This window comes from Cheilinus undulatus, linkage group 12 (genome assembly GCF_018320785.1).
Source record: "Cheilinus undulatus linkage group 12, ASM1832078v1, whole genome shotgun sequence".
Lineage (NCBI taxonomy): Eukaryota > Metazoa > Chordata > Actinopteri > Labriformes > Labridae > Cheilinus > Cheilinus undulatus.
The window spans coordinates 36,112,313-36,134,926 of record NC_054876.1 but is presented as its reverse complement, the minus strand read 5'-3'; the positions used below and the strand labels follow the sequence as shown (position 1 = coordinate 36,134,926).

Below are 22,614 nucleotides of genomic sequence, written 5' to 3'. Positions count from 1 at the left end.
AACATCCTGTCACATAAGATTGACTGTTTCCTCCATTGCATGTGTAAAAATTATTTCACATTACTTTAGGAAACCTTCCATACAAAGTGTTTGGGAAGGGTCGGACTTTTCCCAAAATTCTTGGAAAGTGACTTGACGAACATTGTGTCTGTCACATTAATTACATTTATGAACAGTGGAGCTTGTTGGTAAGTAAAACTCATGCCGAGGCGGGTGGAGAGAAACAAAACATACATAATGTCATAAGAAGCTCTCAGTGTGACTCTTTTCTCTTGTTCTGGTATAGAAATGTGGCCCCATTTGGGTAAAACTGCCACTATACAACAGCTGTATCTGAGCTAATCACTTCACCGGTGGCAGATTATCATAGAAAAAGTTCATTTTTGCTTGAATTTAATTCATGAAGTTAAACGTCCATATATTCTGTATGAGCCTGCGCTGCCCTTTGTGTCCAGAGGGAGGCGCCAGAGATCACTCTTGAAATGTTATCTTTTTTTTTTTTTTTTCTTTTTTTTTTTATTCCGGTTTCACACTGTCTTGCAGTTTGTGTCTAGCAGAAACACATTTTTATTGCGCTGCAGACTCAGTCACGCACATGTAAATCATGAAGTCCATGTTTTTGTTCTTTGTCCTCATTTGGTGTGCAGATGCAGAGCTGAAAGTCCGGAAAGGTAAGAGAGCACACCCTGCTGATGCTTCTTCTGTCCTCATAGAACATGAAGGGCTTTAATAACGACAGGCGTCAAAGCGGGGCTCAGACAGACCAAGTAAACTTGGTGATAGCGAGCTGATTTTTATATATCTACATACTAGTTCTGGGTTTGACATAGCTTTGGTGCACAGTTGAAACTTTATTAAACTTATTCTGCCGCAGAAATAGAGTACCAGGCTAAATAATGACCTCTGTGTGAATGCGTGGACGTGAGATACTGGGACATCTGCTGTGTTTTCCTGTAGTTTTCGTCACTTTGTTTTTGTCTTAACGTCTCATAAGGCTTTGTTAACAGTGTAGGAATGTTTTCATGGGTTGTGCCGCTTCCAAAAGTTGCTCATCCCCCTAACTATGTGACATTCAGGGTCCGGGGTAGTTTGTACTTTCAAAGACAAGACATACAGCCCAGGAGACAGCTGGCATCCCTATCTGGAGCCGTTTGGATTCATGTTCTGCATGCGCTGCGTCTGCACAGATGTGAGTTTTTTATTTAATTTTATCAATCCTGAACAGCATATAAAGGAATTTTATCTCCAAACTGGGTTTGGAAATAGAGGTTGGGGGTTTTAAAGGTGACCCATGCTTGTAAAATCTGCTTTCTCTTAGGCAGGTCATGTGAAATGTAGCACCATCAGGTGTCCTGCTCTGCCCTGTGAAAATCCAGTGACTGAGCCTCAGCAGTGCTGTCCCAGATGCACAGGTAGACTGTCCTACTGTACACATGGGGTGGGGATGTAAGGGTAATGTTGATGTGATGTTAGTTACCTTGCCCTCAATATTGATAATGCCATAATTCAATACACGGGTGATTTTAGACTCATTTTAGGAATGCTGGCACCTCTAAAGTCGAATAGGAGAAAATTTCCCTACAAGATATCTTTGAAAAATGGCCAAGAATGTCACCTAATTTTACATTTACATTTTAAAACTTTTTTTATTTTTGAGATTCCTCTCAGTCAAAGTGAAATGTATGGATATGTTTTTGTTGTAATGATTAGAGATATGATAGAGATTATCAAAGGGGTTCAGGTCAGACCAGTTGGCTGGCCAGTCAGACACAGTAACACCATGGTCAGCAAACCAGTTTCTAGTAGTTTTGGCTTCACTGTGGACAGGTGCCAAGTCCTGCTAGAAAAAGGAAATCAGAATCTCCATAAACCTTCTAAGCAAATGGAAGCATGAAGTGTTCTAAAATCTCCTGGTAGATGGCTGACAATGCTGACTCTGGATTGATAAGCACAGTGGACCAACAGTAACAGGTAACCACCGCTGACTGTGGAAACTGAAAACACTGGACTGGAAGCATCTTAGATTCTGTGCCTCTCTGATCCTCCTCTAGACTTTAGGACCTTGTTTTTATAATGAAATGATATTTTACTTTAATCTGGAAACAGGACTTTGGACCACTGAGCAGCATTCCGGTTCTTTCTCTCCTTGGTCCAGGTGACACTTTGATTAAGTCCGTGGATCAGGTGTGCTGTGACACTCAGAACACCACCACACTTGTAGCCCATTTCCACACGTCTGTGTGGTGGTCCTTAATGCACTGACTCTAGCCTCAGTCCAGTCCTTGTGAAGCTCCCCTAAGTTCTTGAATCTGCTCTGTTTGACAGTCCTCTGAAGGCTGAGCTCATCCCTGTTGCTTGTGCTCCTTTTCTTACAGCACTTTTCTCTTCTAGTTAACTTTCAATGAGCATACAGCCTTCCCATTTAGCAGTGACCTTATGTGGCTTACCCTCCTTGATTGTCTTCTGGACATTTGTCAAATCAGCAGTCTTCCCTGTTATTGTGGTTGTGTGTACTGAACCAGAGTGAGAGAATGAAGGCTCGGGGAATCTTTGCAAATTGGACTTTTCCCACAGTATTCTAATATTTTGAGATTGTGGATTTTTTTTATATATATATTGTGAGCTGTAAGCTATAATTATTAAGATTACAACAAAAAAATTCTTGAAATATTTCACTTAATGTGTGATGAATCTAGAATATATGGAAATTTAACTTTTAAATAAACCACAAATTGATTGAGATGCACCTGTATTACCATATCAGTCTCTTATCTCACCCCTTATAAGCACACTGTCACCTGAGTTTCAGAGAGACGGTCTGCTTTTGTGATTTATATCCTGTGTGATGTTTGTCCTCAGATGAGCCCAGGATCCCCGCAGGACTAAGAGCCTCAGTGAAATCCTGCAGGTATAACGGGACGATTTATCAGCCAGGAGAAAGCTTCACTAAGCATGACCTCTTTCCATCAAGGCAGAGCAACCAGTGTGTCATGTGCACGTGTTCTGTAAGTGATTTACTGTAGTTCAAGTCAGACCATTTTTATTGATATGGTGAAATATATGTTATACCGTATTTTGTCAAAGATTTATACGTTGAGAGGATCATATCCTACATCAGAATTAGGGATGGGTATCATGCCAATTCAATTTACACACCAACTAGGAATGTGTGTCTTGATGCAAAAACAAAGAACATAAAAAATCTCATAAATATCACGTATGCATGACGAAACTTCACTTTTTGTCAGCAGGGATAACTGTATGTTTAAAGTAAAATAGTGGAGGGGGGTGGGGTGATTAACAAGAATATTACCTATTACTCATTACAGTACCTTTCTACCAATTAGAAAGCAGCTGCTACAGATAAACTAATACTGTGCTAAAATGAAGAGTTTCCCTGCTTACTAACTTATGGCTGCTGGTGCTAAGCAGAAAAAGAATACATTCTTAAGTTTCTATTTCTATTGTCTCTTAATATCGTAGCTGGTGAAAACATCTTGTATTGGTTTGAGTGCTGGCTCAGCATCATCGATCGGCACAAAAGGAACAGGTTCAGAGAACAAAAGCACATTTCAGAGCAGAGCATTAGCCAAGCCAGTGTTGAAATCACCCTAAAGTTATCCTTTAAAGCAAAACAAAATGTTAAAAGTATATTTTATGAGTTGTTGATAAGTGTTTGTAAGCAGATGTTACTGTGTTTCCAAGGTGAATTTGCACAATGAAATGAATACCAGATCTCACTTTTGAACAAGGCAGTATTTCCCTCTTATTTTCTCTATTAATTGAAATAATATATTTTTAAAAGAATGTGCAAATGGGAATAGTTCTAACTGAAGAAACTTCTAGCATTGTTATCCAGATCACAAAATATATAAAGCATTTTACTGTGCGATGCTAAGGCACAATAAAAAGGTTTATGCGACACTTAAAAAAAGAGCATATGTCTTTCATGATAACCTCCCTGTCATCTTGCATTACAGGAAGAAGACTATGTATTTCAAAATGTGTTTTTCTTATTTGTTAAATGTCCACATTTATAATAATAAAATTTTTATTTGTTGATATTTTTGTCTTTTTTTATTTTCTTAATAGAAAATAAACTTTTGGGTAAAATCATTTATAATCTCCTGACATTTGTAATGAAGCTATGTCATATCTTTTTTTTTAGATATTTCGATAGAAATTACATTTTATTGCTTAAATAAGTGTATGTTACATTCGCCCAGAAAAAAATGCATTTTTACTTTCTTTCCTCAGAATGGAAACATCTTCTGTGCTCTGAAAACATGCCAACCAATCACCTGCTCCTCACCTGTGCCGGTTCCCGATACCTGCTGTTTGGTGTGTAAAGGTAGACAAACTCCTGCAATTTTGGTTCATTGATAGACCTCTTTTCAGACTGGAAATCCATTTTTTGCCTCAAAAGGAAAATTGTTTCCAAAATTTGTACAGAAGAGGTTAAAATCATGTCCTTATTGATAACAGGTGTGTTAAATTTAACCCTTTATTTTACATTTACAGTAGCGAGGAAACGTATTTTCCCTCCTCCAGATTTCTCATTTTTGTGCATATTTGTCACACTTATATGTTTCAGATGATCAAACAAATTTTAATATGAAACAGAGATAACCCAAGTAAATGCAAAATGCTGTTTTTAAATGATGATTTCATTTATTAAGTGAAAAAAATCCCCCAAACCTGTGTGGCCCTATGTGAAAAAGTAATTGCCCCCTTAACCTAATAACTGGTGGTTCCACCCTTGGCAGGAACAACTGCAAGCATGTGCGATAACTGTCAAGTCTTTCACATCGCTGTCAAGGAATTTTGGCCCACTCTTCTTTGCAGTAAAATTCAGCTACAATGGAGGTTTTTGAGCGTGGACAGCCTGTTTAAGGTTATGCCGCAGCATCTCAGTCAGGTTTCAGTCTGGACTTTGACTAGGCCACTCCAAAACCTCAATTTTTTTTCTTAAGCCATTCAGAGGAGGACTTGCTGGTGTGTTTTGGATCATTGTCTTGCTGCATATCCCAGTTGTGCTTGAGGTCACAAGCTGATGGCCAGATATTCTCCTTAAGGATTTTCTGGTAGCGAGCTGGATTCAATTACAGAAAGTTGTCCAGGTCCTGAAGGTGTACCGCCACTATGTTTGACCTCTGGTATAATGCTCTTTTCATGAAATGCTGTGTTAGTTTTACTCCAAATGTAATGGGACCCACGTCATCCTTAAAGTTCAACTTTTGTCTTTCATAGAGTATTTTCCAAAAAGTCTGGCAATTTTTTCTAGCAAATGTGAGATAAGCCTTTGTGTAAATTTTGGTCAGAAGTTGTTTTGGCCTTAAAAGTCTCCAGTGGATGCAGTTTTTCCCAGTCTCTTTCTTACTGTTGAATCACGGACAGTGGCCTTAACTAAGTCAAGTGAGGCTGTCAGGTCTTTAGATGTCGTTCTGGATTCTTTTGTGACCTCCTGGATGAGCTCGTTCAATAATTTTGGTATGCCGTCCCTTCCTGGGAAGGTGCAGCACTGTTTCAATTTTTCTCCATTTGTGGATAATGGCTGTCACTGTGGTTTACTGGCCCCGAAGTCTTAGAAATGACTTTGTAACCCTTTCTAGGCCAATAGGTGTCAATGACTTTGTTTCTTATCTGATCTTGAATTTCTTTCCTTCAGATGAGAAATGTTGCATTTTGAGCTCTTCAGATCATTGTATTTTTTAAATTATTTAACACCGGATGGTCATAATCAGCTTTGTATGATACTTTTATTGCTTTAAAATATGTTCAGACCCACTGACAGATATAAAGGGTGACCAATAGCAAAGTCACCAGTTAGCATGGTCACTAATGAAGTCATTACACCACAACATCCATGCACAGAGAAAAATGGACAAATGGAGTACATCAGTGTGTTCACTGGTCATCAGTCTTACCAGCTCTGATGTTGCTATTGATATTACTATGATGTGAGTTCTGATGTCAGAATTAGCATTATAATAACCGCCGTGTATAGGCAAGTATTTTTTACTAGAGCTGCCGAAAAAAACCAATACATTTTGATTAGTTAAATGCACAAACTTAACGTAATAAATGAAATTTGATGCCAAGTCCACACAGGCATAGAGACGAGCACTCTCATCTGTGTGCAGAGACGTGCTGCTGTCCCACATCCAAAAAATGTTGAATTCATCTATTGATGTGCAGACTTCCCTTTTTAAAATTTACTATAATAGGGGAAGATTAGTTGTGGCATAGTTGTACACAGCCATGCACATTCAAGAATCATCATGTGCAGGCCTTTTTAAACCTTTCTTTGATCTCAACAAATTATCATGTTTTTATTTTTAATTGAACCAATTTCATACAGGTATATCTACAGAAATGCACTAAATATACAATTAAATATACCTTTTAAAAATACTCTCTGTCGGGGAGCAGGTGGCCTAGTGGTCAAAGGCGCTCCCCATGTACGCGTGCGGCCCGGGTTCGAATCCGGCCTGAGGCTCTTCACCGCATGTCTCTCCCCCACTCTTGACCCTGTTTCTGACTCTATCCACTGTCCTCCCCTATCTAATAAATGCCCAAAAATAAATCTTAAAATAAAATAAAATACTCTCTGTTTCTTGAAAGGCATCTCACAACCCACACTCCGAGTCTCGCCACCCCCCAGGGGCCCCAACCCCCACCTTGGAAACTACTGTGTTAGATGGAGTAACAGATTAGAAACAGTGAACAATTAATGAACAATGAATTCACTTTTAATAATGAGAAGACCAGAGTAAAATATAGACAAAAAAATGTAACATATTGTACATTTGTAAATCAACAATTACAAACAGATTATACAGTAAATCTACCTGTATTCCAGTCCCATTCATCCATTAATTCATCACAAAACCTATATCTAATTTGATTGATTATTAATCATTTGACAGCACTAATTTTTACATATTTGATGCAGCCAGATGCATTTGTGAATGCAAATTGAAAAAACAAGTAAAGATGCATCTCAGAAAATTAGAATATCATGAAAAAGTTCAATATTTTAGTCACTCTTTACTGAAAATGAAACCCATATATTATATAGACTTGTTGCACATAGAGTGAAATATTTCAAGCCTTTATTTCTTGAAATGTTGATGATTATGGCTTACAGATAAGAAAACCCAAAATTCAGTGTCTCAAAAAAATTAGAAGATAACATAAGATCAATTTAAAAAAAGGATATTTTAAACAGAAATGTCAGGCTTCTGAAAAGAATGTGCGTTTCTTACACTCAATACTTGGTTGGTTGGTTGGTTTTGCATGAATATACTGCATCAATGTGGCGTGGCATGGAGGCGATCAGCCTGTGGCACTGCTCAGGTGTTATGGAAGCCCAGGTTGCTTTGATAGCGGCCTCTAGGTCATCTGCATTGCTGGGTCTGGTGTCTCTCATCTTCCTCTTGACAATACCCCATAGATTCTCTATGGGGTTCAGGTCAGGCCAGTTTGCTGGCCAATCAAGTACAGTAACACCATGGTCATTGAACCAGCTTTTGGTACCTTTGGCAGTGTGGGCAGGTGCCAAGTCCTGCTGGAAAATGAAATCAGCATCTCCATAAAGCTTGTCAGCAGAAGGAATCATGAAGTGCTCTAAAATGTCCTGGTAGATGGCTGCGTTGACTTTAGACTTCGGAAAACACAGTGGACCAACACCAGCAGATGCCATGGCAGCCCAAATCATCACTGACTTTGGAAACTTCACACTGGACTTCTAGCAACGTGGATTCTGTGCCTCTCCACTCTTCCTCCAGACTCTGGGACCGTGATGCCTGGCAGGAAGTCTTGGGAGAAGAGAGTGGGGCATGAATTGCAGCAAATGTTTAGGGTTGCACCTAAATCCTTGACAGCCATAAAGGACTGTAGCCTCTGCTCATGGTGCACACATTGTAACTGCCAGGCTAAAACAGCACTCCTTACTTTTGAGCACATTTGAAAAAAATACAAGATACTTGTGCATGAAAGAAAAGTTAAGCACTCTGTAAAGATATCCCTCATCTCAATTATGCATCTATGTGCTACTTATCACTAACTGAATTGTGTTCTTAAGCTGCAATAAAAAAAAAAAACACATCATGAAACAATACAATACTATCAGCATGATGCCTTATTGCCACCTTTAACAGACCTACACTCTGTTGACGGTTGCAGCGACAACACCAATGCTATTTACCCCATCACGAATGATCTGCTCATGCATGTCTGCTATGTTTAATGTAAAAGCAGTCCCCTCACTCTGGTTTTCCCCTTTTCTTTTTTGGCCTTCAGATCATGGCACCAGCGGGTCCTTGTCAACAGAGGATGGAAACCAGCAATTGAACAGAGGAGTTGTACGTTCTCACTGATATTTGATAAATTAGCAATTCCTTGTCACTGCTCTTGTTTAAAACTTGTATTAGCATTTTAGACGCTTCACTTTAACCATCCAAATTTGACTCCTAGTTTCTGCTCTGATGAAGAGTCCTTAAACACAACACTGAGATAATTACATGCTTCAGGAGTTTTTTTAACTAATGATGCTAACCTCTGTGCGCAAGTGAATCAGTCATTTGGATTCTAAGGATGAATTGCTCTTTGGCATCACAATATTAAAATTTGAAACATCCATCATTAAATATTCCTTGAATGTAAGACTGTTTTCTTCTGTTTTAACTTTGGAATATACTGAAAGGTTAGGATTACAGCAATTTAAAGATCCAAAGCAAAGCTGTGTTATGATAAATAATCCTGGGATAAATCTCTTTAGGAAAAAAAAATACAAACCCCAATTCAATAAAAACATTGTTTAAAATTTGAATAAAACAGAATGCAGAGAGTTTCAAATTCTTTTCAACCTATATTCAATTGAAATTCAAACACATGAGTAAGCCGGGATATTCCTAAAATAGACATCGCCCAGATGGAAGCATGTGTTGCTCCAAAACCTACATGCACCTCTTGGTATTAATGGTGCTTTCATAGATGTGCAAGTTACCCATGTCACAGGCACTAAAACACCTGCACACTGTCACAGATAGTTGCTTTTGAACTTTGCATTGATAACAATCTGGATAAAGTGAAGATTAGCTTTCACCCAGACGAGTTGGCAGTGCTTCTGGGTGTTGTTGATATATGGCTTTGACTTTATATGGTTTAGTCTTAACTTAAATTTGTAGATGTGGCAGCGTGATCTGTTGACTGACAAATGTTTTTGACGGGTTGCCGAGCCCTTCAGTGGTAATGTGTGTATTACCATTAAGAATGATGCCGGTTTTCAATGCAGCGCTGCCTGAGGGGTCAAAGGTCACAGGCATTCAGTGTTCGTTTTTGGCTTTGCTTCTTAAGTGCAGAGATTTCTCTGAATTCTTGAGTCTTTTTAACTTCTTAGATAAAAATCCCTTCTTTCTATTGTACATTCAGGAACAAAATCTTTCATGTAGTGGAGAACCTGGTACCATCGCTGATTGTGGAACGTGTTGCAGGCATCAAAATCATTATGTGTGTTTGTTAGAAAAAAAAAGTTTTGCAGTTTGAACATTTAATCTCTAGTCTTTGTGCTGTATTCAGTTGATTACACGTTGAAAGAGACGTGCATATCTCTGTATTCTGTTTTTTATTTTTGTCACATGCTACACAATGTCCCAAATTTTTTGGAGTTGAGGTTTGTAAAAGATTATTGTGTCAAATAATGTCTGTTTTCACAATAGAGGCACTCAGTGGACCAGTGTTCAGGAGAGCAGACCAGATTGCGGTCAGATCGTGCCACCCCACCCTGGGTTAGGACTTCTCCCAGAGGCCTGAGCCTCATCAAACTGAACCTCAAAGGAGCTTCAGAGACCACAGTGAAGATTCTGTTGCAGAGGAAACACCAAAGAGGTGAGACTTTGTCAAAACAGAAAGATCCCGTACAGGTATTTAATTTTATAGACATGTTCCTCACAACTTTACGATGGTTTCCACATGTAGCACATCGCTCAGATGTTTTCCATTTATCACAGCTTGTTTATACAACGGAAAGACATACTCGCATGGAGACATGTGGCACCCAGTTTTGGGGAAGGTCCTGGAATGCATCCTGTGCACTTGTACTGATGGCCTCCAGGACTGCAAACGCATCACGTGTCCCAGCCAGTATCCATGCCAACATCCCATGAAACCAGTAGGGAAGTGCTGCAAGACATGTCCAGGTAGTCAAGCATGGCACATAAGAGAGTGAACTGTTTATCATGACATGATGCTGACTGGCTATAAACATCAACCACAAAACCCATCTTTGCTTTTTCTCTCCTCTCCAGAAAATAAAACTGAAAGTAACCAGACCCAGTGTTACCTTGGATATAAAAGTAATCTCCTGGTGTATAAAGTAGAATCTTCTCTGAGAGTTGACTCACCCAACGCAGTGAGGGTCATTGTTGTTGAGCGACAGAGTACCGCTGAGGTTGAAGTGCAAGTGTGGAACACCGTAGAAGGTAAGAAAGCTTTCATTGGAGAGATGGGTTTACATTTTATGAAATAAACTTGTTTGATGTCTTGCAGAGACACATTCTGGTTCTGTGTTCATCTTTCAGTCATTCCCACTTATAATCAGCAGTTAGGCTTCACTGGGTGGATTTTATATATATATATACATATATATATATATATATGTATATAATTTTAAGCTAATATCTGTTGATACTGATATGATGTAAAAATCTGCATGGCCCTTGTACTATTTAGCCTAGAAGATTCAACAGCCATTTTTACCCAAAACAATTTGAAACATCATCAGACTACTTAAGGTCAGTACATCTCAGATGAGCTGAGATGAGGCCCAGAGAAGTCAACTGCTTCTAGATGTTGTTGGTATATGTCAGAGTCTATGTTAGAGTAATAAGTTACATTTGTAGACAGAGCAACTCACTGTGTTGACTGACTATGGTTTTCCGGAGCGTTCCCAAGCCCACATTGTAATATCATCACTGAATGATGCTGGTTTTTAATGCAGTGCCTCCAGCAGGATCAGAGGTCACGGGCATTGGGGTAATGTTGAGGAATTTTGTACATGTATGAAAAGAGTATAATTTGGGATTTTTTTTCCCCCAAAATGGCAGGTATATATTTAACATAATGTAGTGTTGCACAAATGTCTGACGACTGTCTAAATGATTACCCCATGCAGGTGTTTTACAACTGATGGACATTGGTGACGTTCAACGAAAAGACATCATGGATCATCCTGAGAATTACACGTTACTTACAACACTTGATGAAGGTTGGTTTCATGATTCCTTCCTGTGAATACTCATCACTTACTATGGTTGCCCCTTTTTGGTGTTTGCTAATTTTATGCCATTTTTTCAGACACGTGGAGAAAATTTAAAGAGGAGGGGGTAAATCTGAGTCAAGCTCCTCAGACCACGATCTGTGAAGATGGCATTAGAGAGATGGTGACTTTCTTAAACCCCAAGCAGATAGAAGACCAGTGCTCACCCTAGTTGTTCTTGCCTTATTGCCACTCCTCATATCAGTATTTCCATGAACTAATGGTTAGTAAACAGTTCAGTCTTTCATCATGCACTTTGGGAACGATTCTTCAAACCCTTTTGCTTCAAGCTTATGAACATTTTTTGTATTTGTTGAAAAGGGGGCATGTTTTGTTAAGAATGTGAGGGGATTTCAAGGATTTTAAATGATAATCAACATATTTATTGTAAATACAAATAGAGGTTTTGTCACCTTATTCTAAGTGCGTTGGTTCTTGTATAATTATTTTGTAAATACAAGAGACTATGAATGTTTTTGCACGACAAAGCTTCACATGTTGCATTATGGTTTAGCCTGCCAGTTAAAACACAACTGTGTCAAAACAGCCTTCTCTGTTCTCTCTGATGTCAAAATATAGACACAAAGCCGCTATTTTTATGCAGTTGCAGAACTTAGTTTGTTATTTTAGCCTAATGACATTACACAAACCAGAAAGAATTTAATTTTGAAGTGGTTTTAGTTGATGTAACTCAATGCACTTTGTACCTCTGCTCACAGTTTTTACCCATAAAGTTCTCTCAGTGTTTTACTCCAGTAAATGTTTTTCTTGTCTTTGTTTTTGGCAGTAACTTTCAAGTTTAAACACAAAATCACACAAAGGAAGAAAGATGGTTAGAGTATATTCTTGTGACAGGCCTTTGCTGTGGCCAAGAGCTCAAACTTGTATTTGAAGATGATTTTCTGATTCTTTTATTGTCTGCATGCCGGCCCCAGCAGAGCAGTCCTAAAGCTGTAGTTGCCCCGAGCTTTTCCATTACATCCAACCGGAAGGCCCGATCAACTGTTTTCCCTCTGGAGATGAAATGTTATCAGAAGCATGCAAATCAAAAGCAGAAGTCTGGACTCTCTTCAGTCCCTAAAGTCTCTTTGTTCACACACATTTCCCAACACCAGATTTGAAAAAACAAAGACTGACATACCTCAGTGAGAAAATGGCTCTGGTAATGGCTTCTCTCACACCTTTGTACTCACTGTTCTAGCCACTAAATATAAAGGGTAAACATGAGTTTTACTTACTATTTTTTCTATTTTGACCCACCCCACAAGACTCTTTTATACAGAAGGGAGGATAGGTGCCAGGAATTGCTTTATCTGCTTTATAAAATTTTTGAAACTGATACCTTGTATCTCATGTTCACTAAAAAAGACACTAACCTTTACATTAAACATTAAACCAGTGGTACTCACACTGGGCTCTTGAGCCACATGTGGCTCTTTTGTGATGTTTTGTGGCTCTTTTAAATCTTACTTAGAAAAAAAAAAATCCAAAGAAAACCTTAACAAGGGGAAATTTTGACCCCGGAAATGATCCATCGCAAGTCACATCAATCAGTTTGTTTCCCACATTTATAAAGAAGCTTTTAATTGTCAAGTTTAAGCCTTTAAAGCCTATTGTATCATATTTCATACACACTTTTATGAGACATCCATCTCATCAACATGCTCAATAAATTACTTAAAAAACCCTTTGTATGCAATCAGATGAATAATAGAAATGCCCTCTGGTGGATTATCAGTTGCCAGAAGCGCCTGATGTATCAAATTTGATACAAAAATATTTATGTGAAATTTCATGGTGGTCTTTATTTCGGTAGAAGGTTGAAGATCTCACTTCTAAAAATAAGAATTTTCTGGCTATTATTTGAGATATCAGGCTTTAAGGAGTTAATTGTCAACCTTTATTCTTTTGGGCATATATTTCCACTGGATATGTGGAAGAACATGCAAGATAAATATGCCTGATCCCAGAGAAAAGTTGACTTTGTACTTTGTTTTACAATTAGTAATTTGTGTAGATTTAAAGCTAATACAAGGCACTTGTGCTCAACAGAAAGGATAAGTAGTCAGGGAAGAAGTCCCTAAAACAAGTTTACCCTTTACTATTCACCTCCACAAGTCAACCGTGCTGACCAGTGGGCAGCAAGAAGCAGACATAAGCTTCTTGCTGCCAGTTGAGAGCTCAGCCTAGGTTGTGTGTAGGGGCAGATTTTTTATTTAACTTTTTTTTTTTTTTTTCAAAACTATGACTTTTTGCCAATCATACCTTAGTTTTTGTTGACGCCATCAGACACATATTTATAAACTGTATTTTCAGTTGTCTATCACTGGTGTTCAGTAATGGTATTTAGTAATAAAATGTGTTATTTTCACTTATTTTTTCACTTATCTAAAGTACCTACCTCTGAAATTCATGGTTTTTAACCTTTGTCCTTTAAATTTACTTTTTTTTTTTTTCTAAATAAATGACTTATCATTGCATATAAACGAGATGGCATTTTCACAACTAAGCTGAATAACATGAACAGAGGATAATGCATTTTTTGTTAAAATGAAGAAAACCATCATCTTACAGAGTCTGCAATGAGGATAGAAAGATTCATCTTAAATGAGTATAGACAATAACCTGACACACCAGATGGATGTGTTTCACACATCCATCTGGGAAAGCTTCAATAGGAAACGTTTGAGAAAAGGCAGAGGCTTTGAAAAAAAACTTGGAGTATGATTGGGTGAATGTTCTGTCTGTCACATCTCTACGGGCCAATCAGAACAACAAAACACGTGTCGTAGCCGCTATCGAGCTGTGCGTGTGCAGCTACTGAGGAATAACGTGAAACATGGCGACTATAGACATGTAAGTACTCGACTTTTGTTGTTTTTGAAAAGAAAACAACTCACTGCTGTTCTTTGTTCTTCTTTTAACAAAGACGTCATCAAGTTCTGATAAAACTGGCGCTTAAGCAGCATCCACGCTAATTTCTTCCTCCATAATTGCACCAGCTCTTGCTGCTGCTTGTTTACGTCACGACTCTGCTGCGTCTGAAAGTACTGCCCCTCGTCGCTGATTGGTCCTGTCACTTTCTAACCTATATATATATATATATATATATATATATATATATATATATATATATATATATATATATAAACAGCATTAGTCTATAATTTATGCTCCAGCCTGTCAGTGAATTCAGTCACATCCCTTTATATTAAATAGGTCAAAAGCAAAATTAAAACACTCTTGCCTACAGTATGTACCAATAAAGAAACAAGCTATATAGGCTAAAACTGTTTTTGTTCTGGGCTATAAATGTGCCTCAGCTTCAACAATGAGCACTGAGTGCCACAAAAGCCCTTGGAATGATCATCTTTTTGACCTTTTCTATGGGAACAATCACTTCCTCAAGCCTGTATCAGCAGGGTCCATGAGTGCAGTCCTTCAGCTCAGCAGCACTGTGTGCAGTCTGTCCACAGGCCTGTTTGATCAACAGGTGTCAAATTATCACTGTGGTTCCCATGACTCAGTCTGTGTGCAACTGCAGATTTGGTGGACTGAGTCTGCGCTTCAGATTGATATTTCTCTCCTCCTCTGTGAACTCCCCGACGTGCTCTCTGTGTCCCCTCCCCTTCCACAATGACTCATTGTGTTTCTTTCACACTTTGGGCCAGACAGCCTGGTCTGAATCTCACTGAAGGCATGAAACAATATTTTGAAACAGACGCACTTCCCCTTCTCTGCCTTCATTACTCGTACAAAAAGGCCGTCATAACTTTGTGTAACTGTTGGACCTGGCAATCGCTCGCTTAGTGGTGGTTACAGTCAACGGGGTGAGAAAGGGCTGTTCTACTTTAATGCTGCCAACATAAATTAGTAATCAACATTTTCACGTCGCCATTTTCCCAAGTAAACCCTGAATACACAAGTCCTACATGTGCTGCTTTAAGCTAAAATTCTGACACTGTTTCTGATGTCTGCCTTTGTCATTCTTGATGTAAATGGATGTTGTGGATGTTTGAATCTGTCTCACGGGCCAGTACTGCTATGCATGCTTAGTCTTGGCTCTGGCAATTGTAACAGCTGGGGGCAGTCAGTGGGTATAAATCAGACAGTCGGTCAGCTCTCTGTGTATGTGTACTCCACCCTGCTGCCCGTTTTACCCAGATTAAGCTCCAAGTGAGGAAAATGCGAGACTTAGGGTCGTGACTCGGCCCAGGATTGGAGGCCCTTCTGAGTCATTATTGTGATATTAATAAATCTCATTCCCTGTCATTTAAAACATGTTAATTCTTCCAGAAGTCAGCCGGCCCAAATCAACTTGTGCATATCACAAAGAAGTACTCCTTATGTCAATATTAGTGCAGGATTTTATTCATGCACTGTTAACATGTGGGCGTATGTTCAATAACATCACCCACTGGTTTCTGGAGGTGTTATGTAGCCAAATGACAGTGGCAACTTTGGAAATGGTCACATTGTCTCATTTCAGAGGCTACAGCCTTTGAAGGACCCAGTCTACAGAGGATCTAGTCTCCACCAGTGTTGACGATTCAAGAAGTTGTAAATGTAATGTCCTGGGGTGTCATTTATAAATGTTGCATACACACAAAACGGAGCCTGAACATGGCGTGCGTCACTTCCAACACAAAGTCTGTGATCTACAAAAAACAGACCTGATAGTAAAATGTGCAGATGTGTAAGCAACTCTGACCTTTGCGAAAGGGGAAAGCTTCCTGGGGCCTGTTGCTGGTCGCCATGTTGTCTCGGAGTGAACTGGTCATGTGACACAAAACGTTACGTCCTGTGACTTGCAGAGGTGTCAAGTAACTAAGTACAAATACTTCTTTACCTTACTGAAGTAGAAATTTTTGGTATCTATACTTTACCAGAGCAATTATTTTTCAGCCTACTTTTTACTTCTGCTCCTTACATTTTCAAGCAATTATCTGTACTTTCTACTCCTTACATTTTAAAAATAGCCTCATTACTCCTATTTTATTTAAGCTTGTTTTTATTCTGGCTTGTCATCGTTCAAAAACACAACCCCCCCCCCCAAAAAAAAAAAAAACTATCCAGAATAAATCGCCATTGGCATCTTTTTATCCATAAATCGCACCATCCGGACAGAGTGAATTTGATTGTGATTGGATGAGAAGTATAAACATAATACCATTCCGACACCCTATTGGTTTGTATGCGATCCATCGCACCTGCGCAGGATGCAAATCACGTCGCACTCCAGCAAGGAAATATCAGACGTATGTAGCCAAGAACGAAGAAGTCCATGGCAGAGACTCAAGAGAACTTGAGCGAAATGTCCCAACCAAGCACCAGCAAGGCGGTTGGTAGTACACATATATGGTTCTTGAATGTATTTGCATTGTACTAAAATGTGTTCATTTTCAATGGGCATAAATGCAGCTGAAACACGTGCATCCCAAATTTTTCAACATTAACATTTTGATATAACATTATAGTCATTATGGCCTTTAAAAAAATGTTTTTTGGGGAGGTGGGGTAGTGCACCATAGGTCCCTGTGGCGAGGCCTAAGCTTTTGTCCTTAATGGCATTTTCCCCCCTTACATTACTTTTACTTTTATACTTTAAGTAGTTTTGAAACCAGTACTTTTTTACTTGAGTAAAAAGCTTGAGTTGATACTTCAACTTCTACAGAAGTCTTTTTAAACCCTAGTATTTATACTTCTACCTGAGTAATGAATGTGAATACTTTTGACACCTCTGGTGACTTGTAAATGCGGAAAAAGTGTTTCCATTGCACTTTTGCGATATATTTCTATATCATACATCTGAAAAACCTCCTCATGAGAGCGTAAAAACTTATTAGCAACATTTGAGAAGTTTTTGGAAATTCAGGTGTTTCCATCACTAGTTTTTATATTGCGCTATTTCAATTTTGCGCATTTCTAAGGGTAATGGAAACGCAGCTAGAGAGTGGCATCTGATTGGAATAGGCGCACATCATCTCCATTAGTAGCAATTATATTTTTTATAAACTCTGCAGCAGTTTTCCCTACATGAACTTACACCAAAGTATTTAGAGTAATTCCTGATGCATACAGTGTTTGTGAGGAACTGAAGCATTGCAACACAACCAGGCAGCCTTTTGTTTCAAAGCGAGCCAAACTGTGTTAAGTTAATTCGGCCTGATGGATGTGTTTGCTTTCATAGCTGATTAAGGTGCTCAGCAGAGCCCCGGAGTTTATACTTCATCAAAATACTTCCGAAATCTATCAAGGGCTCTGTTTTTTACACCCTCAGCCTCTCGTTAATTAAGTTGGCCCTGATCATTTTAGCTGATGTTTGGAGCGTGGCCAAGAAAACACGAACAATACCAGGATGCATGTCATGAACACTTTGGACTTCATGCCCTCATCCTGAGCAGCTCGGTATAAAGGTCAGACTTTTAAACACGTGCTCGCAGTGACTGTAAACTGTTATAGGCGGACCACAGCGAGATCTTTTGTTGCACCGAATCAAGATCAACAACAACTTCATGATCCGTAATTAATAATGACCTCTTTTCAAATGTCAGCCAGAGTGGCCCAAGCCTGTCCAGGATTACATGATAAGTGTGTTACAGTTCAATCAGCCATCAAAAGAAGATAATGAATAGGTCCAGTCTGCAGTGAACTCATTTGGCGCTTGAATAATGAGGAGTGTTGATGAGGTATTCAGGCCTTTTCTTCCTGAGCCAAATATGGTGTCTGAGTCTCCACAGGGTTATTCTCAAAGCTTAACTGTTGGCCCTCGCTTTGAGAGCCAGACAAGTCTTACCCAAACATTTCTCAGGCCTGATTGCAGCGGTGAACACTCCAGATGTGCAGCAATATACGAATAAAATCCCCGCACGCATGCATAAACAAAGATCTGCTTGTCCAAGACACAAGACATGGATGCCTTTCTGCGCCATGTCTTTTGTTATTTTTGCGTTTGGACGCAGTGTCTCACTCTCCTGCCAGACTCTGTTATATCACCAAGAGAATGGATGAAAATGTGTTTCCAGTTACTTCTTCACCTCATCAATTCTTCGTGGTAAGAGCGAAAGAGGCAACATAGGAAAAATTAAATGGAGAATTATTATCTGCTTGTTTATTCTGTGTTAATGTAAATTTGAATGATGAAGAGGCTAATAGAAAGAGACAGGATTTCTGTATGATTCACTCTTAAACAAAAAGCAGAGCTTCCTTTGTGTTTTGTTCAGAGAAACTCCTGGAATAACTACAAATCTGTTGCAAATAAATTACAGACACATGGATTTAGTGATTATCTTCAGCCTTGAAGTAATTTGTCACATTAGTGAGCAGTTTTCACTGACCGAACATGCGTGCCTCCATCAGGGTCAGTTAGGGTGAATCAGAAATAAAGTGATCATAGTGATGCTCTAAAAGGTACTCAATCAAACTTACATCTCAAAAAAGCCAATTCAATTACAGTCCTGTTCTGAAATAGTTGGGGCGTTGTGTACAAGGTAATTACAATCAGAATGTGATGGTTATCAAAACACTGAAGCCCCGACTAATAAATTGAAAACAGCTCAAAAAAAGGCGTTAAACACGCAGTATGTAAATTCCATTACCAAGGGGCTCTTAAAGTCCCTCTAAAGTGAAATCCAAACTTTGTGTGTTAACACACTAGATACACTATATTGCCAAAAGTATTCGCTGACCTGCCTTGACTCGCATTTGAATTTAAGTGACATCCCATTCTTAATCCATGGGGTTTAATATGACGTTGGTCCACCCTTTGCAGCTATAACAGCTTCAACTCTTCTGGGAAGGCTTTCCACAAGGTTTAGGAGTGTGTTAATGGGAATTTTTGACCATTCTTCCAAGAGCACATTTGTGAGGTCACACACTGATGTTGGACAAGAAGGCCTAGCTCTCAGTCTCTGCTCAAATTCATCCCAAAGGTGTTCTATCGGGTTGAGGTCAGGACTCTGTGCAGGCCAGTCAAGTTCATCCACACCAATCTCTCTCATCCATGTCTTTATGGACCTTACTTTGTGCACTGGTGCACAGTCATGTTGGAACAGGCCAACAAACTCCCCAAACTGTTCCCACAAAGTTGGGAACATCAAATTGTCAAAAATCTCTTGGTATGCTGGAGCATTTAGAGTTTCTTTCACTGGAACTAAGGGGCCAAGCCCAGCTCCTGAAAAACAACCCCATACCATAATCCCCCCTCCACCAAACTTCCCACTTGGCACAATGCAGTCAGACAAGTACTGTTCTCCTGGCAACCACCAAACCCAGACTCGTCCATCAGATTGCCAGATGGAGAAGCGCGATTCGTCACTCCAGAGAACATGTCTCCACTGCTCTAGAGTCCAGTGGCGGCATGCTTTACACCACTGCATCTGACACTTTGCATTGCACTTGGTGATGTATGGCTTAGATGCAGCTGCTTGGCCATGGAAACCCATTCCATGAAGCTCTCTACACACTGTTCTTGAGCTAATCTGAAGGCTACATGAAGTTTGGAGGTCTGTAACGATTGACCCTGTGACCTCAATATACACCTCCGCTGACCCCGCTCCGTCGTTTTACGTGGCCTACCACTTTGTGGCTGAGTTGCTGTCGTTCCTCGTCGCTTCCACTTTGTTATAATACCACTGACAGTTGACTGTGGAATATTTAGGAGCGAGGAAATTTCACCACTGGACTTGTTGCACAGGTGGCATCTTACACAGTACCACGCTGGAATTCACTGAGCTCCCATTCTTTCACAAATGTTTCTGGAAACAGTCTGCATGCCTAGGTGTTTGATTTTGTACACCTATTTATACGCCATGGAAGTGATTGGAACACCTGATTTCAGTTATTTGGATGAGTGAGTGATTACTTGTGGCAATATAGTGTATGTTGGAAGAAGGTTGCTATAAACATGCAAAAACACTGAGATCCATGTGTGACTGAGTTTTGGATTTTGACCATTAGAAAGTTTTTCACTTTTTAAAGTTTGTTTTAAATGAGGATTGAAGTCAGGATTTAACTCCCTGTGCTGCTTCTTACTTTGAAAGAATTTTAACAGAACATCACTGATCTCATTTTGCTGCTTTATGAGGATGGCATTTTTATTAATAGCAGCTCTGATGTGATTTCTCCCCTGCTAGATCAATACATCTTCAACTTATAAAAAGTATTCTGGAGTATTTTTGGCTTTCACGCTGCAAACTCTGCGGATGTCTTCAATCATGATTCTCTGATTTTGTGCCAATCACTTGTTTGGTCTTTAAAGGAGACCTGTTCAATTATTTTCTGACTTCACTCCAGATGTTTTCTTCTGCTGTAAACAATTGTGGATACAGCAAAGCAGAGATTGTGTTAAGAGAGTGTGACCAGGGTTGTTCCACTTAAAGCATTCAAAGGTAAAGCTATTTGCCACTTACTTTGATTTGCTTTGTCTTTCTCCACAACATGAGTCATTTAATTTGTATTATGCATTAAGTCCTTGCATTAAATCCTAAGTCACTAGCTCGACTCTTCTCCTCTGTTGTCCCTAAATGGTGGAATGAATTACCCAACTCCATTCGATCTACAGACTCCCTGTCTACTTTCAAGAGAAGGCTAAAGACCCAGCTCTTCAGAGAACACTTTGCACTTAGCTAGGCAATTCTCTACTGTTGTCCCCAGTAGTAGATTGAGTCTCAGCCAGACTATTCTCCACTGCTGCCCCCAGTGGTTGAATGAGTTTCCCAACTATAGTTAGCTCGCACTGTCCTGCTCTACTTCTGGGATTTCTTTGCCCAGCTCTTTGGGAATGATCCAGCACTTGGTACTTGGTAAATAGTTGTTGTGAAGTCTAATGAATGGCGATTAGTGATCCCACATTTTCCTTGATTCATTGTTGCTGTCTAATAACAAAAAAAAAAAACAACATAAAAACAAAAAAACAAAAAAACAAAAAAACAAACAAACAAAAAAAAAACAACTGCATAAACAACGTATATTTTAGGTACTCTGCCTTAAACTCTACACGGCAGCACTTGCGTCCAATTGGACCTGAAGCACTTGATGGCACTTACTGATGTTGTTTCTTCTTGTCTAGATCATTGCTTGTGTTGTTCTTGCTCTCAAATGTACGTCGCTTTGGAGAAAAGCGTCTGCTAAATGACATTGTAACATTGTAACATTGTAGCATTACATAATACAATATGAAAATCTTTCAGGGATGGGTTTATTCGTTGATGTTTTTAAAAAAATTACTTGGTCACAAAACATGCAGCCACAGAAAGTAATGTCAAGGTTGAGTGATCCTGGGAAAAGTTCAGTGAATGCATCAGGGATGGTTTTAGTCGTGTGGGAGCCCACGGCAAAGAGTAATGTGAGGCCTTTCTCATTTTGCCTGAAGCAATCATATGAAAAAAACATATATTTTAAAGCATATTTTTAATCAAAGAAACAGAACTACAAAGGTACTACAGATTTACAAAACTGGAAGCAAGGAGAACTTTCTCATCACCTTTTATTTGATTAACAGCTCTGAAAGTCTCCACAGTTTACACGATAACTATTTAATCTGTAAGATGCAACCCTTCTTTTTGCCTCTTGGCTGTCTTTGTGTGGATGCTTGGTACTTTAAACTGGCCAAAACGTTTCATAAAGAGTAAACAGTCTGTGTGCAGAAAATATCTTGCCATCAATTAAAAAATTCTAACACAGCCTGTAAGCTTAGCTCAGCTATGTCACTGCAGGAGGCTAAGCTCACAAAGCAGCTACATATCTATGTTGTCTGCATAGCTAGGATAGCTTTAGCTATGTTAGCCAACAGATAAGCTAAGCTACATAGGCATGTTATCTATGTAGTTTTAGCTTTGTTTGCTAAAGCTCACATAGCTAAAGCTAACTTAGCTACAATGGCTTATATTGTAACTTTAACTACGTAACTAGTATAGCTATTTTAGCTCTAGCTAAAGCTAACAAAGCTAAAACAAGCCTCCATTCTTGTAACTACTTCTAAAACGGATCTATGCATAATATAATCCGGGATTAGATCTCTGATCTTGGTGTCTGTTTTATTTATTACATGTTTTTGCAGTCTGTAATGTCTGCAATGTGGTTATTTTATGATTGTAATTGCCAGACTTTGTTTATGAATTAAAAGAAAAAAATCTAAAACTAGAAATACATTTACTCCCCTTCTGAGATATGCGGTGTCTCAGATCAACGGTCTGTCAAAGTGGCCGTCAGAAGTGTACGGTCTGCAGCTAGACCCTCTCGGATACTGTGGTATGTTTTTGAAGGCTTAAACTCTCCCGGGTTCAGAATCCTTC

At 39.1% G+C, this 22,614-nt stretch overlaps 1 protein-coding gene across 1 annotated transcript; it reads left to right on the top strand.

Moving 5' to 3' along the window:
* Positions 1-538: 538 nt before the first annotated feature.
* chrdl2 (chordin-like 2) lies at positions 539-12,070 on the top strand. Its single transcript, XM_041800509.1, has 11 exons — positions 539-671; positions 1,077-1,189; positions 1,319-1,412; positions 2,860-3,005; positions 4,258-4,351; positions 8,305-8,366; positions 9,723-9,891; positions 10,014-10,202; positions 10,311-10,484; positions 11,177-11,269; positions 11,359-12,070. Exons 1-11 carry the CDS (start codon positions 605-607, stop codon positions 11,490-11,492), a joined length of 1,335 nt encoding a protein of 444 aa, XP_041656443.1. The 5' UTR covers positions 539-604; the 3' UTR covers positions 11,493-12,070.
* The last annotated feature ends 10,544 nt before the right edge of the window (positions 12,071-22,614 follow it).